We start from the raw sequence: 19,045 nt of genomic DNA, 5'->3' as shown, positions 1-19,045 counted from the left end.
GTTTCTTTTTTTCTTGTGTACCAAAGGGAGCAAATTCTAGGCCACTTAAATATTCCATTATTTTGAACCTGATTGAACTGAATTTAAGAGTAAGGAAGTCATGTTGCAGCAATAAATCTTAGGTTAACACATATTTGAAATATCATTTTGAATTTTGGTCACCCCATTATAGGAAGGATGTGGAAGTTTTGGAAAGGGAGCAGACGAGACTTATGAGGATGTTGTACAAAATGTTGGCTACGTATCTTTATTTTTGCTATACAGCCTTTCCCTGACTTATGACCTATGTGATTTTCGACCATCCGTACATATAACCAAAAAAAATGGCTGTGTGCATATGATAGTAACTGTCTCTCAGTTGCCATTCGGCAAGCACAGTCAGCTTGTCAAAGAAGACAGCGAAGAAGTAGAAAATCCCATCCCCTGCTGATAGATCTGGCAAGAAGCCCAAGAAGATGCTCGATTTGGAATTGAAAATGACCTGATTTACAACTTTTACATGCCATGCTAACATACTTTCAACTTGCATCCATATTGAGATATGACCGGTTGGTCAGAACGGAACTTGGATGTATGTAGGGGAGTACCTGTATAAAGGACACTGTTTGACCTACTGAATTTCTCCAACATTGTGTTTTCACTTTTGGCGAGAGATCATGAATATTTTGTTTATAATCTTAAATTCTGGAGGTGTCTCAGAAGAATGGAAACTAAAAATGTAACATTAACAAAGTAGGATATAGAAAACAATAGGTCAGATGGTAAGAGACTACTTTAGATTTCAGCAAAAGAGGCCAAATGAATTGATTAGGAGGGGTAAATAGAGCACAAGAGTAAACCTCTGATGGCCAAAGCTTCTATATTTCTGCAAGGAACAAAAGACCAACAAAGACAAACATCGTATTACGGTAAATAAGGGTGAAGTTTATCATCAGTTAGAAAAAAATAATGGACCAATTAAATTCATACTTTGATTCTACCGTTTTGGAGGATAAAATACCTTCTAAAAGTGTTGAGTGGAAATGGTGTTAAGAAAATTAAACATTAATAAATTTCTAGGCCCAAATGTCTTCACCTCAGAATATTTCAGTGGATTGCATTAGTGGTCATTTTTCAACAGCATCAAAAGGTTAGAGTACACTGGCTACCCTCCAAAGTAAAAAAAAAATGGCCAACCCACCTCCCCCACCCCCCCTCTTCAGAACACTGCTCAAAGTTTATGGGCAAGCTCAACAATTATGTGAAATTCTGATCTCCTTACTTATAGATGTTCTTCCTGTGGAGGGAGTTTAGCAAAAGTTTACTAGATTCCAGGGATGGCAGAAGTAAAAAGGAGTGGAGATATTGTCAATTTAACCCATATTCACTAGCATTTAGAACAAAAGGGGATCTCAAAGAAATCCACAAAATTCTAACAAATATGATTGGTCAGGTCAGAAAGACATTCATAAAGGCAAAGGACTCCAGGACTTGCTGTTAATACAAGAGACAAACCATTTAAAACTGAAATACTGAGAAATTTCTTCTCAGAGTGGAGACTCTTTGGAATTCTCTGAAAGTAACTGAATCCAAATTATTGGATATTGTTCTTAGGTGTGGAGCGACCAAAGAAAATGGCAAAAAAATTGAACCAAGTTATTGAATTTGAATGGTCAGTCATTCTCATATTGAAAGGCAAAGCAGGCTTGAAGGGCCTTTGTCTGATTCTATTTTCTGTTTACTCCAAATGATGGTGAATAACTAGGGAGGCATTGATGCAACATCACAGGGTGCTTGTGAGAATGCATCTAGAGTACTAGATGGAGTTTTGGCCTTTATTTTAAGAGCAGGCAGTGTTGTTAAACTTGTATGATTTGCTGCCATTTGATAAATGGTCATATTAGTCCTAAAGTAAATGGAGTACATTGAAGCATGATAGATAATCTTATTCATGAAATAATATTTGGAGGGGAATTAACAGGATAGTTACCAAGAGGATATTTCTCCTAGGTTCCGCAGAGTTAGGGGCTGCCCATTTAAGACAGATGAGAATGAACTTAGTCTTTCAGAGGGTTATAAGTAGATGGAAACCTCTATCCGAAAGCTGTGGACAATCATTGAACATATTCAAGGTGAAGCATGACAGCTATTTAAATAAATAATCCAGAGGATAGGGGAAGAGTAGGAAAGTGGTGTTACTGAGTGGAAGAGTCAGCTTAAGAGGCCAACTAGCATCATAAGCTTACATTTTCTTTTAGCTATTCCAGGATCTATGGTAAATGGAAGTCTGAGCTAAATTACTATGGTTCATGATTTTACAAATAATAACCTATTCAAGCTCAGATTTTATACTTGGATTGCCTATGAAAACTGGAAAAAAAAACCACACAAATATGGAAAATGTACTGTTGTCAAGCATAAAGTACAAAATGAAGCACAAGTATCCAAAGGAAATTTTTATCAAAATTGATCTATCAAAAAATATTCAACTCAAAACACTGGTGTCATTTTACAATTGCACTTTTGATTTTTACCCAACCATACATTTTCATTTAAAAAATTACCATGATGTTTTAATACAATCATGTAATTATTTCAGTGATTCAAGAACCATATCATCGTGAGATGGATCAAGCTTGTGTTATATTATTTTAAATTACCAAAAAAAATCAGTATATGAAATCAACGCCATGCAACCAAGGGCCAAGGGCTGATATAAAACCATTCACACACAGACAATGTAATTTATAGATATATATTCAATTTATTCTGTGGTAGGAAACAGTTCACACCTTGAAAATTAAAAACAAAAGTGAAAAAAAAACACCTTTAATTTTCTCTAAACCAAATATTAAACTGAAGAATGCAACCAATCCATGCAAAGATCATCTAAGGCCAAGTACTTCAGCATAGAAATAAACAGAAGATTTGTATGCATAAGACTGAATTACAGATGGAAACCAACAGGCTACATTTAGTCTTCAAAGTTTCTTCCATTCCATGTCATCTGGAGGATTCACAGCTACTGTTTTTTTGCCGACTTCTGTCCAATTAGTGCTCAGAACAGTGCCTCCAGATTCAGTCTACAAAGAGATGAAAAATTAAATATTAATTTTAGTTCCAAAGACAACAATCTAGCAAGGAAAATGAGCTTGCTGTTAATGAAATGGGAATGAAAAGACAATAAATGAGAATAGGAATGTAATAACAGGTATATCTTTAAAAAAAAACAATTGCTCCTATATTCCGTTATCCCAAACAGTAAATTATATCCCATCTGCTAGAAGCAAAAAGCACAAAACAGATATACAAGGAAAAGTTGTTGACCTAGCCAATTTAAAAAGAGGAATGTGGAAAGCAAGTAGGATCCACACCTCATGATACAGTTGTTCCCAGATTAACATTATGTATGTATGACTTGAAACAACACCCAGGATAAGAGATAAAATTCTGGAGATCTGAAAAAGTAATCATATCAATGAACTAATCTACACAAAAGCAGAATGAAATCAAATTCCTAGTTCAGAAGTTAACTAAACCCACGTGGAAAAATTAACTCCACAAAAATCATCAGAAAATAACAAGTTGCTTGGGAGAGTAGTTTACTTGAAAAAGGAAGTTCAGTAATGAGGCAATTCAAAAGGCAAAGAGATCAATAAGAAGATCTTGTGAGATATTGACATGGCAATTACGGGGAAATTCAAGCAAAAATTGTCTCTTACAACACGAGTACATGAAATAAATCAAGGGATCAGACTCATTAAGTACAAATCTTGGTAAGAGTGTTAGTCTGCAGCTAGGTCAGGACTGGAATTTAATTATATAGTGACATCAAATGTCAAACAAAGATACGCAAGGGATAACAAAATTAATTACAGATAACAGAAAATTTGAAAGGGATGATCCACCCTGAATTCTATTGATTTGAAGTTCATTTATTGTCTGATTATATAACCCGATGTAACAGGATTCTCTGGTCCTCAGGGCAACACACTGCAAACACATATACAAACATACCACACATATAGACAATGATACATATGCACAGTGCACATATACAAATATTAAAATTTAAAAATATTGTTAAACAAATATATAGGTCTGCACATCAAAGGCTGAAGGGCCTGTAATGTACTCTAGTGTATGTTAAAACAGTTGAGTCACCGAAGGTCAGTATTTCAGATATATTGTCAGAGTACATACGTGACATCACATACAAGCCTGCGATTTCTTTTTTTCTGCGGTATGAGCTGAATCAGTTGTTCAGCAGTCTCACTGCCCGTGGGAAGAAGCCTTTCCTCAGCCTGGTACTCCTGTCTCTTTTCCCAAAGGGAGAAGCTGAAATATGCTGTGTGCAAGGTGGTAGGGGTCTTCATTGATCTTGAAAGCCATCTTTAGTCAATGATTCAGGTAAATTCCATCAATGGGGGTAAGGAGATCCCAGTGATCCTTTCTGGACTTTTATGGTCCTGTGAATTGACCTCCAATCTGCTGCTCTATAGCAATCATACTGTGATGTAACTGGCCAGAATGCTCTCAACCGAGCTTCTGTAGAATGTTGACAGGATGGTGATCGGTAGCCTCAATCTTCTCAGGACATGTCTTTCTGTTAAGAATTCCAGAATCCAGGTACAGAAAGGGGTGTTGGGTCCCAACAAGGACAGCTTCCCCAAGAGCTTCTGGGATATGATCATATCAAACACTGAGCTGAAATAAATGAACAGCAGTCTGGTGTATGAGGTGTTGAGGTGGGACAGGACAGAGTGGAGGGACAACTGAATGCAAATTGAAATGGGTCCCAGTGTCTCTGAGAGGTGAGCTCTGGCGCATTCCATCAGCAGATGCTCTAAGTATTTCATAATGGAGGAGGTCAGTGCCACTGGGCAGTGTGATTGAGCCTTAATAACTGCTCTCTTTGGCACCAAGATAATGGTGGCAGTCTTGAAATGGAGATGATGGACTGCTACAACGATGTGTTGAATATACCTATTCAAGAACTCATCCATAAACTTGAATGAATATGCAACAGGTGCCACCAACCATCAAGACCTGCATGGATGAGTGTGTGCCCATATCCAAATACCAGGTGTTCTCCAACCAGAAGCCCTGGATGAATCAGAGAATCTGCAACTTGCTGAGGGTGAGATCAAAGGCATTTAAGGCTGGGGATCGAGATTTTTACCAGGTACGACCTGCAGAAGGCCATCTCCAAAGCAAAGTGGCAATTCATGAGGAAGCTTGAGTCAGATGCACACCAGCTATAGCAGAGAGTGCAGGCCATTATACCCTACAAATCAAGGGCAAAGACTATAGATGATTGCGATGCTTCACTACCTGATGAGCTGAACACCTTCTATGCTCACTATGAGAGGAAGAACCAAGCAGGGCCTACTAGAATCCCTGCAAAGGCTGAGGACCCTGTGATGTTTATTTCCGAGGTCGATGTCAGATCATTCAAGAGGGTGAACCCTCACAAAGCATCAGGCCCTGATGGAGTACCTGGCAGGGTATTGAAAATCTGTGTCACCAATTAGCCCGTGTGTTCACTACATTTTCAACCTCTCACTGCGGCAGTCAGAGGTTTCCACAAGCTTCAAAAGGGCATCAGTCATCCCGGTATTCATGGGTTTCCTCAACAACTACCACCCAGTATCACTAACTTAAATTGTGATTAAATGCTTTGAGAAGCTGGTCATGGTCAGAATTAACATGTACCTAAGTAAAGATCTGGATCCACTGCAATTCACCTATTAGCAGATGCAATATTGCTGACTCTCCACTCAGCAATTCATAGACTATACCTCACCCTTCAGTATTATTATTCCCTTAGTGCTGATCAAGGAGCTACAAATCCTTGGCCTTTGTACCCCTCTCTGCAACAGGATCCTTGACTTTTGCATTGGAAGACCAGTCAGTAGGAATTGGAAACAACATCTCCTCTCACTGATCATCAACACAGGTGCACCCCAAGGATGCGTGCTTAGCCCATTGCTCAATTCGTTTTCAGGTAGTTCCCGACTTATCTCCGTATTAGGACTGATGGGTTGGCCGTAAAAAAAAAAGTTTATTCTTTCCCTTTTTCTTTCTTTGTTCTTTTTTCCTTTTCTTTGCTTTCTTCAGGGGTTTTTTCGTGTGGGAGGGAGCAGGTGGTAATGATTAAAAAAAGCATGTATTGATATTGATATATAGAATTTTCTCATTCTGTATGCAATTTTGTTACATGTGCTAATAAATTAACATTTGAAGAAAAAAAGTAATTCACTAGGGAATACCTAACCAGCAGGCACTTGGGGTTCAGCTCATCTCGGATGTCTATGCATGCTCCCATAAATGCAGAAGTCTGAAATGAGCTGGTGATGAAATGAGCTGGTGGTGAAATAATGATGCATCCTCAACTAGACTTACTGTTTCGTTGGTGGGTGAAGCACTGATGTGTTGCTGTGAGGAGAATGAGAGATGATTTAATTCATAAGTACATAATTCATGGTCTTGACAGGGCAGATGTTGGTCTTTCAAAATAGGGCTTGATCATTTATGAATAAGATAAAAAGTATATATCAAAGGGTACTGAATCTGGGACTCTACAGAAGGAGGCTAAGATAGTTACTGACAGACCTTCAGATATTAAGGGAGAGTAGTGTTAGGGAGTGCCATTGTGATAAAAGACCATCCCCCACACTGATCACACCACCCTGCTTTCAGTTGTCCCCAGGTGTCTCGTCTCCTTGTGCCGTGAGCAAGGTGGTCTGTAGTTTGTCTTCAGTTTGAACAGTTTGCCCCGCTCCCCCCACAGGATTAAAAACCAAGAAAGCAGAGATTAGTAAGGAATTACTGAAAGTGGCATGTGAGTGGAAAGAAAAAGTCTGAAATCCATTGCTATAGATCAATACTTGCAGTAGATTTTCCCACGCTCTTTTATAAATTGTGCATGCATGATTTATTAAATTATGCATGTATTTTCCCAAGGTCTTTTAGCTCTTCAGCGCTTGACGTCCTGCTTTGCGGAAACTGCCAAAATGATTGGCCTGGAAGTCAGCCTGAAGAAAACTGAGGTCCTCCATCAGCCAGCTCCCCACCATGACTACCAGCCCCCCCACATCTCCATCGGGCACACAAAACTCAAAACGGTCAACCAGTTTACCTATCTCGGCTGCACCATTTCATCAGATGCAAGGATCGACAATGAGATAGACAACAGACTCGCCAAGGCAAATAGTGCCTTTGGAAGACTACACAAAAGAGTCTGGAAAAACAACCAACTGAAAAACCTCACAAAGATAAGCGTATACAGAGCCGTTGTCATACCCACACTCCTGTTCGGCTCCGAATCATGGGTCCTCTACCGGCATCACCTACGGCTCCTAGAACGCTTCCACCAGCGTTGTCTCCGCTCCATCCTCAACATCCATTGGAGCGCTTTCATCCCTAACGTCGAAGTACTCGAGATGGCAGAGGTCGACAGCATCGAGTCCACGCTGCTGAAGATCCAGCTGCGCTGGATGGGTCACGTCTCCAGAATGGAGGACCATCGCCTTCCCAAGATCGTGTTATATGGCGAGTTCTCCACTGGCCACCGTGACAGAGGTGCACCAAAGAAAAGGTAAAAGGACTGCCTAAAGAAATCTCTTGGTGCCTGCCCCATTGACCACCGCCAGTGGGCTGATATCGCCTCAAACCGTGCATCTTGGCGCCTCACAGTTTGGCGGGCAGCAACCTCCTTTGAAGAAGACCGCAGAGCCCACCTCACTGACAAAAGGCAAAGGAGGAAAAACCCAACACCCAACTCCAACCAACCAATTTTCCCCTGCAGCCGCTGCAACCGTGTCTGCCTGTCCCGCATCGGACTTGTCAGCCACAAACGAGCCTGCAGCTGACGTGGACTTTTACCCCCTCCATAAATCTTCGTCCGCGAAGCCAAGCCAAAGAAGAAAAGAAAGATGTTTTATTCCTGCTACAATTTTCCCACACTCTTCTATTAATTATTGTGTGTTAATAAAAGTACATTTGATTGTAAACCCTCGAGTTCAGACCCATCTCACTCGAGCCTGACATTTTCCCAACACAGTGACCAGTGCGGGGACTGAGAGCAGTGATGCTAGTGAGCCGCACAGTGACAACGATCACTGTTGCCGTTACTCACAATTATCATCATAATTTCAATTTCTCATACAAGTCAAGGGAAATATTTTTGAGCCATTTTCTGGGGGAAAAAAGTGAGTCTAACATGCCATCAAATACTGTATGTTATACTTGACACTAGACACTGTTGAGTTACATGTCCCACCTCTGAATGCCAGCTTCCTGGGCAAAAAGCCATATTAATCTGGCATTATGTCGGCTTTGTTTGGTTCTGCGTAAACGACCAAAGCCACCTTAATCCAGGGTCTTCCTTACAGCAGTATCACAGGATTTCTGTGTAAAAACCTCTCATGTTTACAAAAAAAGATTTGAGCTTAACAATTGAAGAAATGATAAAAGAGAGGAGGACAAATTGAAAAGGGGAAATTTGACCTCAGTGCAAGTTTTTCCCCTTTTAAAGAAACTTCCTTTGCATATTAAAAAAAGCTACATTGACAGTTGATCCTAAAATCAAATGAACTATGCAATAACAAAGATTCCAAGAAGCAATGGTCAGGACATCACAGATGTTCATCTAGTTTTTTTTAAAAAATGGTGATCCACTTAATGTATTTTGGTGCTTTCAGGAATGAGCAAATTGGGTCAATCGGTGATTTGGTAGTGCACATATCATTAAAACAAATACCCTCAAAAAATGCATTATTCCAAAACATTTCTATTTGAAAACTCCAATGATTTACAGCAAGGAAAAAAATTGCTGTAAATACATTTAAAAAATATGTATTCTGCAAAATATATTAAAAAGTAAAAACACTTGAAAAATAAAATAGTTACCAGGTGTAATACTTACAAATGATTTATTCATTGCACGCTTTACTTCATCAGACCCATCTGCATAGATCTTCTGAAAGAGCTGGTTTAGAGCAGCATCTCCCTCTGGCTTTTCTTCATTCTCTTCTTTTTTAATCTCCATTACTAGTTTATCCCAATTCTTTGTGTGATGGGATGAAGATGGATATGGTTGTGGCTGATCTAAAGTTGGATTGTATACAAATTAAATTAAATGAATAATATCAGTTACCTGAATAACCTGGAAAAGTGCCTTCAATAAATGAATTTTAAAAATAAACACGCAAGTTATTAAGTCAAGTCATTGTGATTGCATCACTGAGCTCACCACCATGGTCATTTTTTTCATAAAAACTTATCAAGCAAACTTGAGTGAAGGAAACTTGCCATTTTTATCTGTCTGGGTTGCATGCAACCCTGGAGAAATATTGTGATTGACAGTAAAACGGACCAGCTAGGCACTAACTTTGATGCAAAGATATAGCAAAAATAAAACTACGTAGCATCAGACACAACAAAGGTTAACTCAATCTAGTCAAGCTTGTCAAGTCCACTTGGGGATATACAAAAATTGGAAAAACTTCAACAAAACAATCAAGCAGAATAACCAACTTCAGACAATATCTAAGATTCTTCCATCACTAAGTCATTTGCTAATTCCAGAAATAATACATGGTGAAACAACATTGCTAAGATACTATTTCCTTAACAGCAGAGCAATGATAGATGAAAGTTTCAAGACAATTCCACATCACTTTTCAATAAATGAAGGAGAAAACATCTTATCTGTGCATGGACTAACACCCCTTATTATTCTTTGGAATGGATGTAAAATAAATCTTTACATCAGTTTACCATTGGTACACGATTTTTTTTTTTGTCACTGGTCAAGAGTTTGGTATCCAATCTTTCCAAGATTTCTTTATTAACCAAAATTTGGCATCTTTTGAACAAATATCTTCTAAATTTAAAATAACTAAACATAATTTTTTTTTAGATATTTACAGATTAGGAGCTTTTTAAATTCTTTGGTATTAAAACTCTTTCAAGATTTGGAATTAAAGATGATAAAGAATTATAATCTTAAACCAAATACAAAAAATTATCAGTTCTCTATGAGTTATTATTAATGTCTAGTGGTAATTCCCTGGGCAAGACTAAGAAACGATGGGAGCAAGATTTTCAACAAGAAATTTCAGATGTTACATAGGATTCTATCTTGAAATTGGTTAATTCATCTTCTCTTTGGGCCTGACATTGATTATTGCAATTAAAATTAGTACATGGAGCTTACTTTTCCAAAGTTCAATTGGCTAAATTCCTTTCTAATTTCTCGTCAAAATGTGATAGATGTAAGACTGAAGAAGGTACATTATTTCATATGTATTGGTCATGCTTCTTGCACTCCAATTATTGAGAAAGTATCTTCTGTACCTTGTCTTTAGTTCTTAATATTAATTTGGCTCATAATCCTTTTCTTGCTCTATTTGGAATAAGTAAATCAGCTGATTTAAACTTGTCTGGGCTACAATTCCATGTAATTGGCTTTGCTCTTATTGATGGAAGGATGTTGTCCCTCCAACACATAGTCATTGGTTATCTGATGTGATGGCATGCTTGATTCTGGAAAAAAATTAGGTGCTCTGCTAATGTAATGAACCTTAATTTTCTAAATTTATAGGGTCCTTTTCTTAATTATTTTCAGAATTTATGATTTATTGGATCCCATTTTATGGTTTGGTTGTCATTTCTTTTATGCATTAATATATGTTTAATCATAACTTCACAAGGCAAGGGTTAGATCAGAGATTCTCAACCTTTTTCTTCCCATTCACCGACAACTTTAAGTATTCACTATGTCACAGGTGCTCTGTGATTAGTAAGGGATTGCTTAAGGTGGTGTGTGGATGGAAAGAAAAAGTTTGAAAACCACTGTTTTAATCGTACTATATTGGCCCGTGGCCCACTCCACGGGTTGACACATCAAACAGTTGTCGAACATGAGGATCAGGAAGACATCACGCAGGGATGCCTGCTCCCATAGGCCGCAGGAATAGTGGACGAATTAGCCAAACATAGCCAGCAGATCGCAGGGGGTCCAATCCGGTCCTGCACATCCAGGACAACCAATCAGCAGCTGGCCTTGCTCAAGCCATGCCCCGGTGGTGACACAGCCAGCTGCCTATAAAAGGCAGAGCTGCAGCCCAATAAAGCAGTGTCAATTACATTCCCTTGGTGTGCGAGACTTCTTTCTACCTTGAGCTATAACCATAGTGACCCTGCTACAGTGGTGACTCTGACTGGTCCAAACGGTACTTTGGACCCAACAATGGAGGAACAACCTATAATCAACACTGTAGTATTGAAGCTGCCGGGCTACTGGATATCGCAAAGAGGGACCCCTATGTTTCGCTTGAACAGGTGACGGAACCTTGTCAGCAACGCCTAGCCAAGAAGCCTGTTGACTGACTGACCACCTGATCAACGTACCCCAATGGTGAGAAGTACTGTTTCTATTATCAATGGAGGGGTAGAAGCCTGTCAATGTCGCTCCCCCTGCACGTTCAAAGGAAATGCCCAAGCCTGGCCATCATTGATGGCTGTGACAACCAGCCAACTGCACAAACTCCTTCACATCCAAGACTCCCTGTCGGGCCAATATTTCTTGGTGGACACCGGGGCACAGTACAGTGTCCTTCCCTCGTCCAGCCTAGAAGCCCGCAGCAGCAAGGTGGGCCAAGAGCCTCGAACAGCAAATGGCTCCAACATTCAGACATTTGGCACCTGTAAAATTCCCCTTCGCTTTGAGGACAGACAATTCGCCTGGAAGTTTACAGTGGCAGCCGTACAACAATCACTACTGGATGTCGATTTCCTGAGAGCCAACTCGCTGCTGGTGGACATTAAAGGGTGTCTGCTGGTACATGCCCAAACATTTCAGACACTCTTGATCAAGGGCACCAAACATACTAACCTCCATCTACACTCTGTGAGTACTGTTGACAATGAATTTGCTTGAGTCACTATGCTTTATTTCAACTCGGCAGAACTCAAACACGGGGTGAGACATCAAATTATTATGGAGGGCCCTCCCCTTCATGCCAGGGTAAGGTGTCTTCCCCTCAAGATACTCAACCTGGTGAGTGAAGAGTTTTGAAATATGAAGGAACTCGGTATTGTGTAGTGCTCTGATAGCCCATGGACCTCCCCCCTCCATATGGTACCTAAGGCAGCTGGAGGTTGGAGGTCGTTTGGAGACTACCGTCACCTTAACGAGGCCACCACACCCAATTGATATCCTTTGCCCCATATCCTGGACTTCTCTGTTAATCTGCAAGGGGCACAAATATTCTCTAAGGTGGACCTCATCTGGGGTTATCAGATCCCAGTTCACCCTGATGACATTCCCAAAACTGCCATCATAACGCCCTTTGGAATGTTCAAATTCATCCACATGCCATTAGAGCTGAAAAATGCAGCTCAGACTTTCCAAAGGTTCATGGACGCAGCGGGCGTGATCTGCACTTCGCTTTTGTCTTCCTCAATTACATTTTAATAGCTGGCCACACCTGCACCGAGCACGCCGCTCACTTAAGACTATTGTTCTCCAGGCTAAGTGAGTTCAATTTAACCATCAATTTGGCCAAGTGCCAGTTTGGCCAAAAGACAATTGATTTTCTGAGCCCACCAAAGTTGACACTATTCGTTCCTTCGCCAGATCAATGACTGCGAAGAGACTGCAAGAGTTTGCAGTAATGGTCAATTTTTATCATCACTTCCTACCTGCAGCGGCCCACATCATGAGTCTGCTATTTCTCCTCATGGTAAAGATATTAAATAGACACAGGAGGTGACCAATGCTTTCCAAGCAACCAAAGGTGTCCTAGCCAAAGCCACCCACATTGTGGATCTCAGGATAGACACCCCGAACGCCTTCACGGTAGACGCTATATGAAATATCCACGGAGATGTGGATGGACATTACAGAACAACTGGGTGGCACGTTTCAGGATCCCCGAACACTTAACATCTGACCGGCGTCCAATTCACTTCCAGCCTGTGGACCACACACACAGCATTCCACCTGAAGGCCAGGCTGATGGAGAGGATCCACAGGCACCTGAAGAGAGCTCTGATGGCCCGACTCACCAGACCAAACTGGGCAGATGAACTAGGCATCCACACTGCCCTGAAAGAGAATCTTGAGGCATTCTCTGCTGATTTGGTCTATGGCGCACCCTAGTCATTCAAGCGAATTCATGGCAGCTTCTGAGGACTTGGGGGAGCTCCCGGTGGCTACATTGCCTCGAATGCGCATGTTGCCTGGGCTCAATAGCCCCAGTTAAGCCTAGAGCTCACAGACAAGACAGGACCTTTGTCCCAAAAAACTTTGCAGACTGTAACTATGTTTTTGTCTGACACAGGGGTGGGTGGGAGGGGTCACTCCACAGGCTGACACAGCAAACAGTCATCGAACACAATGAACTGTCGGACAACATATGGGATGAGATGCCCGCTCCCATAGGCTGCAGGAATAACAGTTGAATCAGCCAATCACAGCCAGTGGATATCAGGGGCTCCATTCCAGGCCCACGCATCAAGGATAACCAGTCAGCAGGTGGTCTTGCTCAAGACCGTCCCGGTGGTGACACGGCTGGCTGCCTTTAAAAGGCAGTGCTGCAACCCAATAAAGCAGTGTTGATTACACTCCCTTGGTGTGTGAGTCTGCTATTGACCTCGAGCTATAACCCGAGCTATAACCGTCGCGACCCTGCGACAGTACCTAAATTACTCGATATGTGCTCAGTTTCCTAATTCCAAAGGATATGGGCCAATTACAATTTTTCTCAAACAAAATATTTCAGTAACAATTGGATCTAGAGCAGTGATTCTCAACCTTCCCTTCCCACTCACATACTACCTTAATCCTTTATTAATCATAGAGCAGCGATGGGATAGGGATTACTTAAAGTGGTATACGAGTGGAAAGAAAAAGGTTGAGAACCACTGGGTTAGATTATAAGAATAGTTTTTGCTTTATATACAGTTTGATTTTTTTTGTCTCTTTCAAAGATTGTTTACAGGTATTTGTTAATATACATTTACTTTGTTGGATATATACAGTACAACTCTGAATATATGAAATCGGATTCTCCAAAATCCTTAATTATCCAAATTTTAAAAAAAAAATTCTGATAAATGAGAGTATCCGATACAAATCTGACATCCTCATTTACTGAGATTTTTTTTAAGAGCCAAACTGACCGGGGTCCTTGGATTGCCGGTGACATTGCGGACTTCAGGCTGCTGGTGGCAGCAGGGACCTCAGGCTCCCAGCAGAAGGAACAAGAACTTCAGGGTCCTAGTGGAAGGAGCACAGTCCTTGGGCTCTTGGTGGCAGGAGCACAGATCTTGGGCACCTGGCAGCAGCCAGCATTTTTTTGATAAAAATTAAACATTATTTTAATGCTTAACAAGCCTTCACTTGTTGTTTGTTGTTGTTTAAAGACTGTTACAAGTGATTTGCTATTGCTATTGGGCTGTTTTTAAAAAAATGACCAGTTCTCTGAAAAAAATTTATCCAAAATAGGCCCAGTCCTGACATTTCAGATAATCAGAGTGGTATTGTATCCTTGTTATTTTACAAAATAACAAGAATGTGTGTGTGTGTGTGTGTGTGTGTGTGTGTGTGTGTGTGTATAAATACAGACATATATTTAAAATAAAATTCAATAAAAATATTGGAAAGAGAGAATGATGTAATCCTGTTTTGCCAGCTTATGGAACACAGGAAATTAGTTAACAGGCAGTTGGGTATAACAAAAATTTTGAAAGATGAATGACACATTTGGAGTTGGAATACAAGGAAAAGAATATCTGGAGTTCTACAAAGCTTTACCATAATTCTGCATAGGCTTGTGGGTAAAATTTTGATTTGCGTTTGGAAGCATTTGCTTTGAGACAGTTTGGTAGAATTTTGGGATGCCTTATAAGATTGAATATGATAGGCCAATACTTGCTGAGAGTCAGCAAACTGTGCTGTGTCAGTGAACCATTTAAGATTCTGAAAGAGACTGACAGGATTCAGAATGGTTGCTCTAGTTGGAGATCAGTTAAGTAATAGCTTTAGCTTTACTTTACTGTTGTGAAACTTTGGAATTTTCTATTCAAGGCAATCTCACAGGATATTTTTGCTTCACAGGATAATGACATTCAGCATTTTTCTTGTAATATGTCAATCTTAAAATGAGGAGACCAAGTAAAATAAAAGCAGTAAACATTCTTGGAAATGTATTGGCGAGTAAAAAAGAATATGGATTTCTTTGGCATCTGATCATTGGTTACTCTCTTCCAAAGAGAATGGTAATTTTGTGTTCCACTCTAGAAATCTGAATATTTTTTTGAATGTTATGAGAATGAAACATGGAAACATAGAAGATAGGACCAGGAGTAGGTCATTCGACCCTTCGAGCCTGCTCCGCCATTCAACGAGATCATGGCTGATCTTAAAGTTCAGTACCCCGTCCCCGCCTTCTCTCCGTAACCTTTAATACCCTTATACTGAAGAAATATATCTAATTCCCTCTTAAATATATTTAATGAACCTGCCTCCACTGCCCTCTGTGGCAATGAATTCCACAGATTAACCACCCTCTGGGTAAAGAAATTCCTCCTCATCTCGGTCCTAAATGGTTTGCCTATTATCCTCAAACCATGGCCCCAGGTTCTGGATTTTCCCATCATTGGAAACATCCCATCTGCATCCATTCTGTCCAGTCCTGCCAGAATTTTATATGTCTCTATGAGATCCCCTCTCAATCTTCTAAACTCCAGGGAGTACAATCCCAATTTGTGCAATCTTTCCTCATAAGTCATTCCTGCCATTCCAGGTATCAGCCTGGTGAATAGCCTCTGCACTCCCTCCATTGCAAGAACATCCTTCCTTAGATAAGGTGACCAAAACTGCACACAATACTCCAGGTGGGGTCTCACCAAGGCCCTGTACAGCTGCAGTAAGGTATTCTTGTTCCTATACTCAAACCCTCTTGATATGAAGGCCAACATACCATTTGGCTTTTTAACCACCTGCTGTACCTGCATGCTCGCCTTCAGAGACTGGTGTACAAGTACCCCTAGGTCTCTCTGCACTTCCCCATCTCTTAATCTATTGCCATTCAAATAGTAATCTGCCCTTCGGTTTGTATTACCAAAGTGGATAACCTCACATTTATCCACATTGTAGTGCATTTGCCATGTATCTGCCCAGTCCCTCAATTTATCCAAATCACACTGGAGCTTCCTGACCCCCCTCTTCCGTGCACACAACCCCTCCTAGCTTAGTGTCATCTGCAAATTTGGAGATATTACATCCAATCCCCTCATCCAGATCATTAATGTAAATTGTAAACAGCTGGGGTCCCAATACAGATCCCTGGGGCACCCCACTGGTCACCGCCTGCCACTCAGAAAATGAGCCATTTATCCCAACTCTCTGTCTTCTACCTGCCAGCCAGTTCTCAATCCACATCAATACTTTGCCCCCAATCCCATGAGCCTTGATTTTGGAAGCCAGTCGTTTATGCGGGACCTTATCGAAGGCCTTTTGGAAGTCCAGGTACATCACATCCACTGGCTCTCCCCCATCTATTTTACCTGTCACCATCTCAAAGAATTCCAATAGATTTGTCAAGCACGATTTACCTTTTGTAAATCCATGTTGACTCCGCCCGATCCCTTCTCTGCTAGTCATATGCTCCGCTATTACATCCTTAATAATGGATTCCATCATTTTGCCTACTACTGATGTAAGGCTCACCGGCCTATAATTCCCTGCTTTTTCTCTACCCCCCTTTTTAAATAGTGGGATAACATTAGCTACCCTCCAATCCATGGGTACTGATCCTGAGTCTATCGAGTTCTGGAAAATAATTCTTAAAGCATCTGCTATCTGAATGTCCACTTCCTTAAGTACCCTAGGATGTAGATTATCAGGCCCTTGGGATTTATCTGCCTTCAATCCCATCAATTTCACCAAGACCATGTCCTTAGAGATACTGATTTCTTTCAGTTCCTCCCTTGCATTAGTCTCTATGTTTCCCAACATCCTTGGGAGGTTATTTGTATCCTCTCTTGTAAAAACAGAACTAAAGTAAGAATTTAATTGGTCTGCCATTTCCTTATTCCCCATTATATATTCCCTGATTCCGACTGCAAGGGACCTACTCTGGATTTCACCAATCTTTTCCTCTTGACATATTTATAAAAGCTTTTGCAGTCAGTTTTTATATTTGCCGCAAGCTTACTTTCGTAATTTATTTTTGCTCTCTTGATTAATCCCTTTGTCCTCCTTTGGTGCATCTTGAACTGCTCCCAGTCTTCGGTTGTGGTACTTTTTTTGGCCAATTGATATGCTCTCTCTTTGGACCTAATGCTGTCTCTAATTTCCTTTGTTATTCACGGTTGAGTCACCTTTTTTGGTTTATTTTTATGCCAAACCTATATAAACGATTTTTGCAATTTCTCCATTAGATCTGTGAATGCTTTCCATTGTCTATCCACAGTCAACTCCCCCATAAACACCACCCAATCAATCTTACTCAACTCCCGTCTCATACCATCATAATTCCCTTTATTTAAATTCAGGACCTTAGTCTCGGTTTTAATTTCATCACTCTCCATGTCGAGTGAGAATTCAATCATATTGTGATCGCTCCTACCCAAAGGGCCTCAAACAACAAGATTGTTGATTAGCCCCTTATCATTGCATAATACCCAATCTAAAATGGCCTGCTCCCGAGTTGGTTCCTCGACATATTGGTCTAGATAACCGTCCCGTAAACATTCAAGGAATTCCTCCTCCTCAGTATTTTTACTAATTTGGCTAGTCCAATCTATATGCAAATTAAAGTCTCCCATGATGACAGCTGTTCCCTTATTGCACGCTTTTCAAATTTCTCTTTTAATGCCTTCCCTCACCTCTACACTACTATTTGGAGGCCTATATACCACCCCCACTAACGTTTTCCGCCCCTTGCTATTCCTCAGTTCTACCCATATAGATTCCGCATCTTCCGAGTTGATATCCTTTCTGTCAATAGAATCGGTCCCTTCTCTCACCATCAATACTACCCCACCCCCTTTGCTTTCTTGCTGATCCCTCCTAAATATCGTATACCCCGTGTTGTTAAGTTCCCAGGCTTGCCCACCCTGCAGCCATGTTTCTGTAATCCCAATCAAATCATATTTGTTTATCTCAATTTCCACAGCAAATTCATCTACCTTGTTCCGAATGCTTCTTGCATTAAGATATAAAGCCTTCAGATTTGCTTTTTTCACCCTCCTTGCTCTTACTGATTTTTTACTTTCGCTGCCTAACCTAACTTTTCCTCTTTTATCTTTTCTGTCCTTTGCCCTAAGGTTCCCACCCCCCTGCCAAATTAGTTTAAACCGCACCCGACGGCTGTACCAAACCTAGCTGCCAATATATTGACCCCTTTTGGGTTTAGGTGTAACCCATCCTTCTTGTAGAGGTCATGCCTTCCCCAAAAGAGATCCCAATGATCCAAGAAGCCAAAACCCTGTCCTTTACACCAGCCCCTCAGCCACACATTCATTTTTCTTAACCTTCCATTTTTGTCCTCAGTTGCACTTGGCACAGGTAGCAAACCAGAGATCACCACCCTGGCTGTCCTATTTCTTAGTTTCTGTCCTAGCTCTCTGTAATCCTTTTTCAGTACTTCCTCCTTTTTATCTATGTCATTGGTACCCACATGTTATAGGATCCGGCAAGAAAGTGAACAAGATGTAAAACAACAATAATTTTAAATAATCTTCATTTTAAAAATATATAGGAGATGGTCTTGTTTTTAATGTTTTATTTAATTCCCTTTTCATACTTGCTATATAATCCACAACTGATATGATTACTGAAAGATTACCATTTATGCAGTAACCTCGATATGCACCATGCACTGTACTCTAAATGATACAATTCTGAACTATTGTCAACACTGCAATTTGGGAAATATTGCACCTAATTTATGCTGACAAAGTTCTACAAAGTTCTACAAAGAGCAATGAAACAATTATCATTTTTACAGACTAAAGACAAAGGTCTGCAATTCTGCATCATCTATTG

The 19,045-nt window shown here is 40.5% G+C and overlaps 1 protein-coding gene across 1 annotated transcript in view; it reads right to left on the bottom strand.

Moving 5' to 3' along the window:
* Positions 1-2,723: 2,723 nt before the first annotated feature.
* LOC138739136 (protein SGT1 homolog) overlaps positions 2,724-19,045 on the bottom strand; it is a 120,638-nt gene continuing 104,316 nt past the window's right edge. Inside the window, exons 12-13 of the mRNA XM_069890642.1 lie at positions 8,909-9,090; positions 2,724-3,062 (exon numbers count right to left, since the gene is read on the bottom strand). Coding sequence (XP_069746743.1) covers positions 2,961-3,062; positions 8,909-9,090 — 284 coding nt within the window. The 3' untranslated portion in view covers positions 2,724-2,960. The remainder of the gene's footprint in view (positions 3,063-8,908; positions 9,091-19,045) is intronic.

Source organism: Narcine bancroftii, chromosome 7 (genome assembly GCF_036971445.1).
Source record: "Narcine bancroftii isolate sNarBan1 chromosome 7, sNarBan1.hap1, whole genome shotgun sequence".
Lineage (NCBI taxonomy): Eukaryota > Metazoa > Chordata > Chondrichthyes > Torpediniformes > Narcinidae > Narcine > Narcine bancroftii.
Note: the sequence above shows the minus strand (reverse complement) of the source record. Positions and strands in the feature narration are given on the sequence as shown.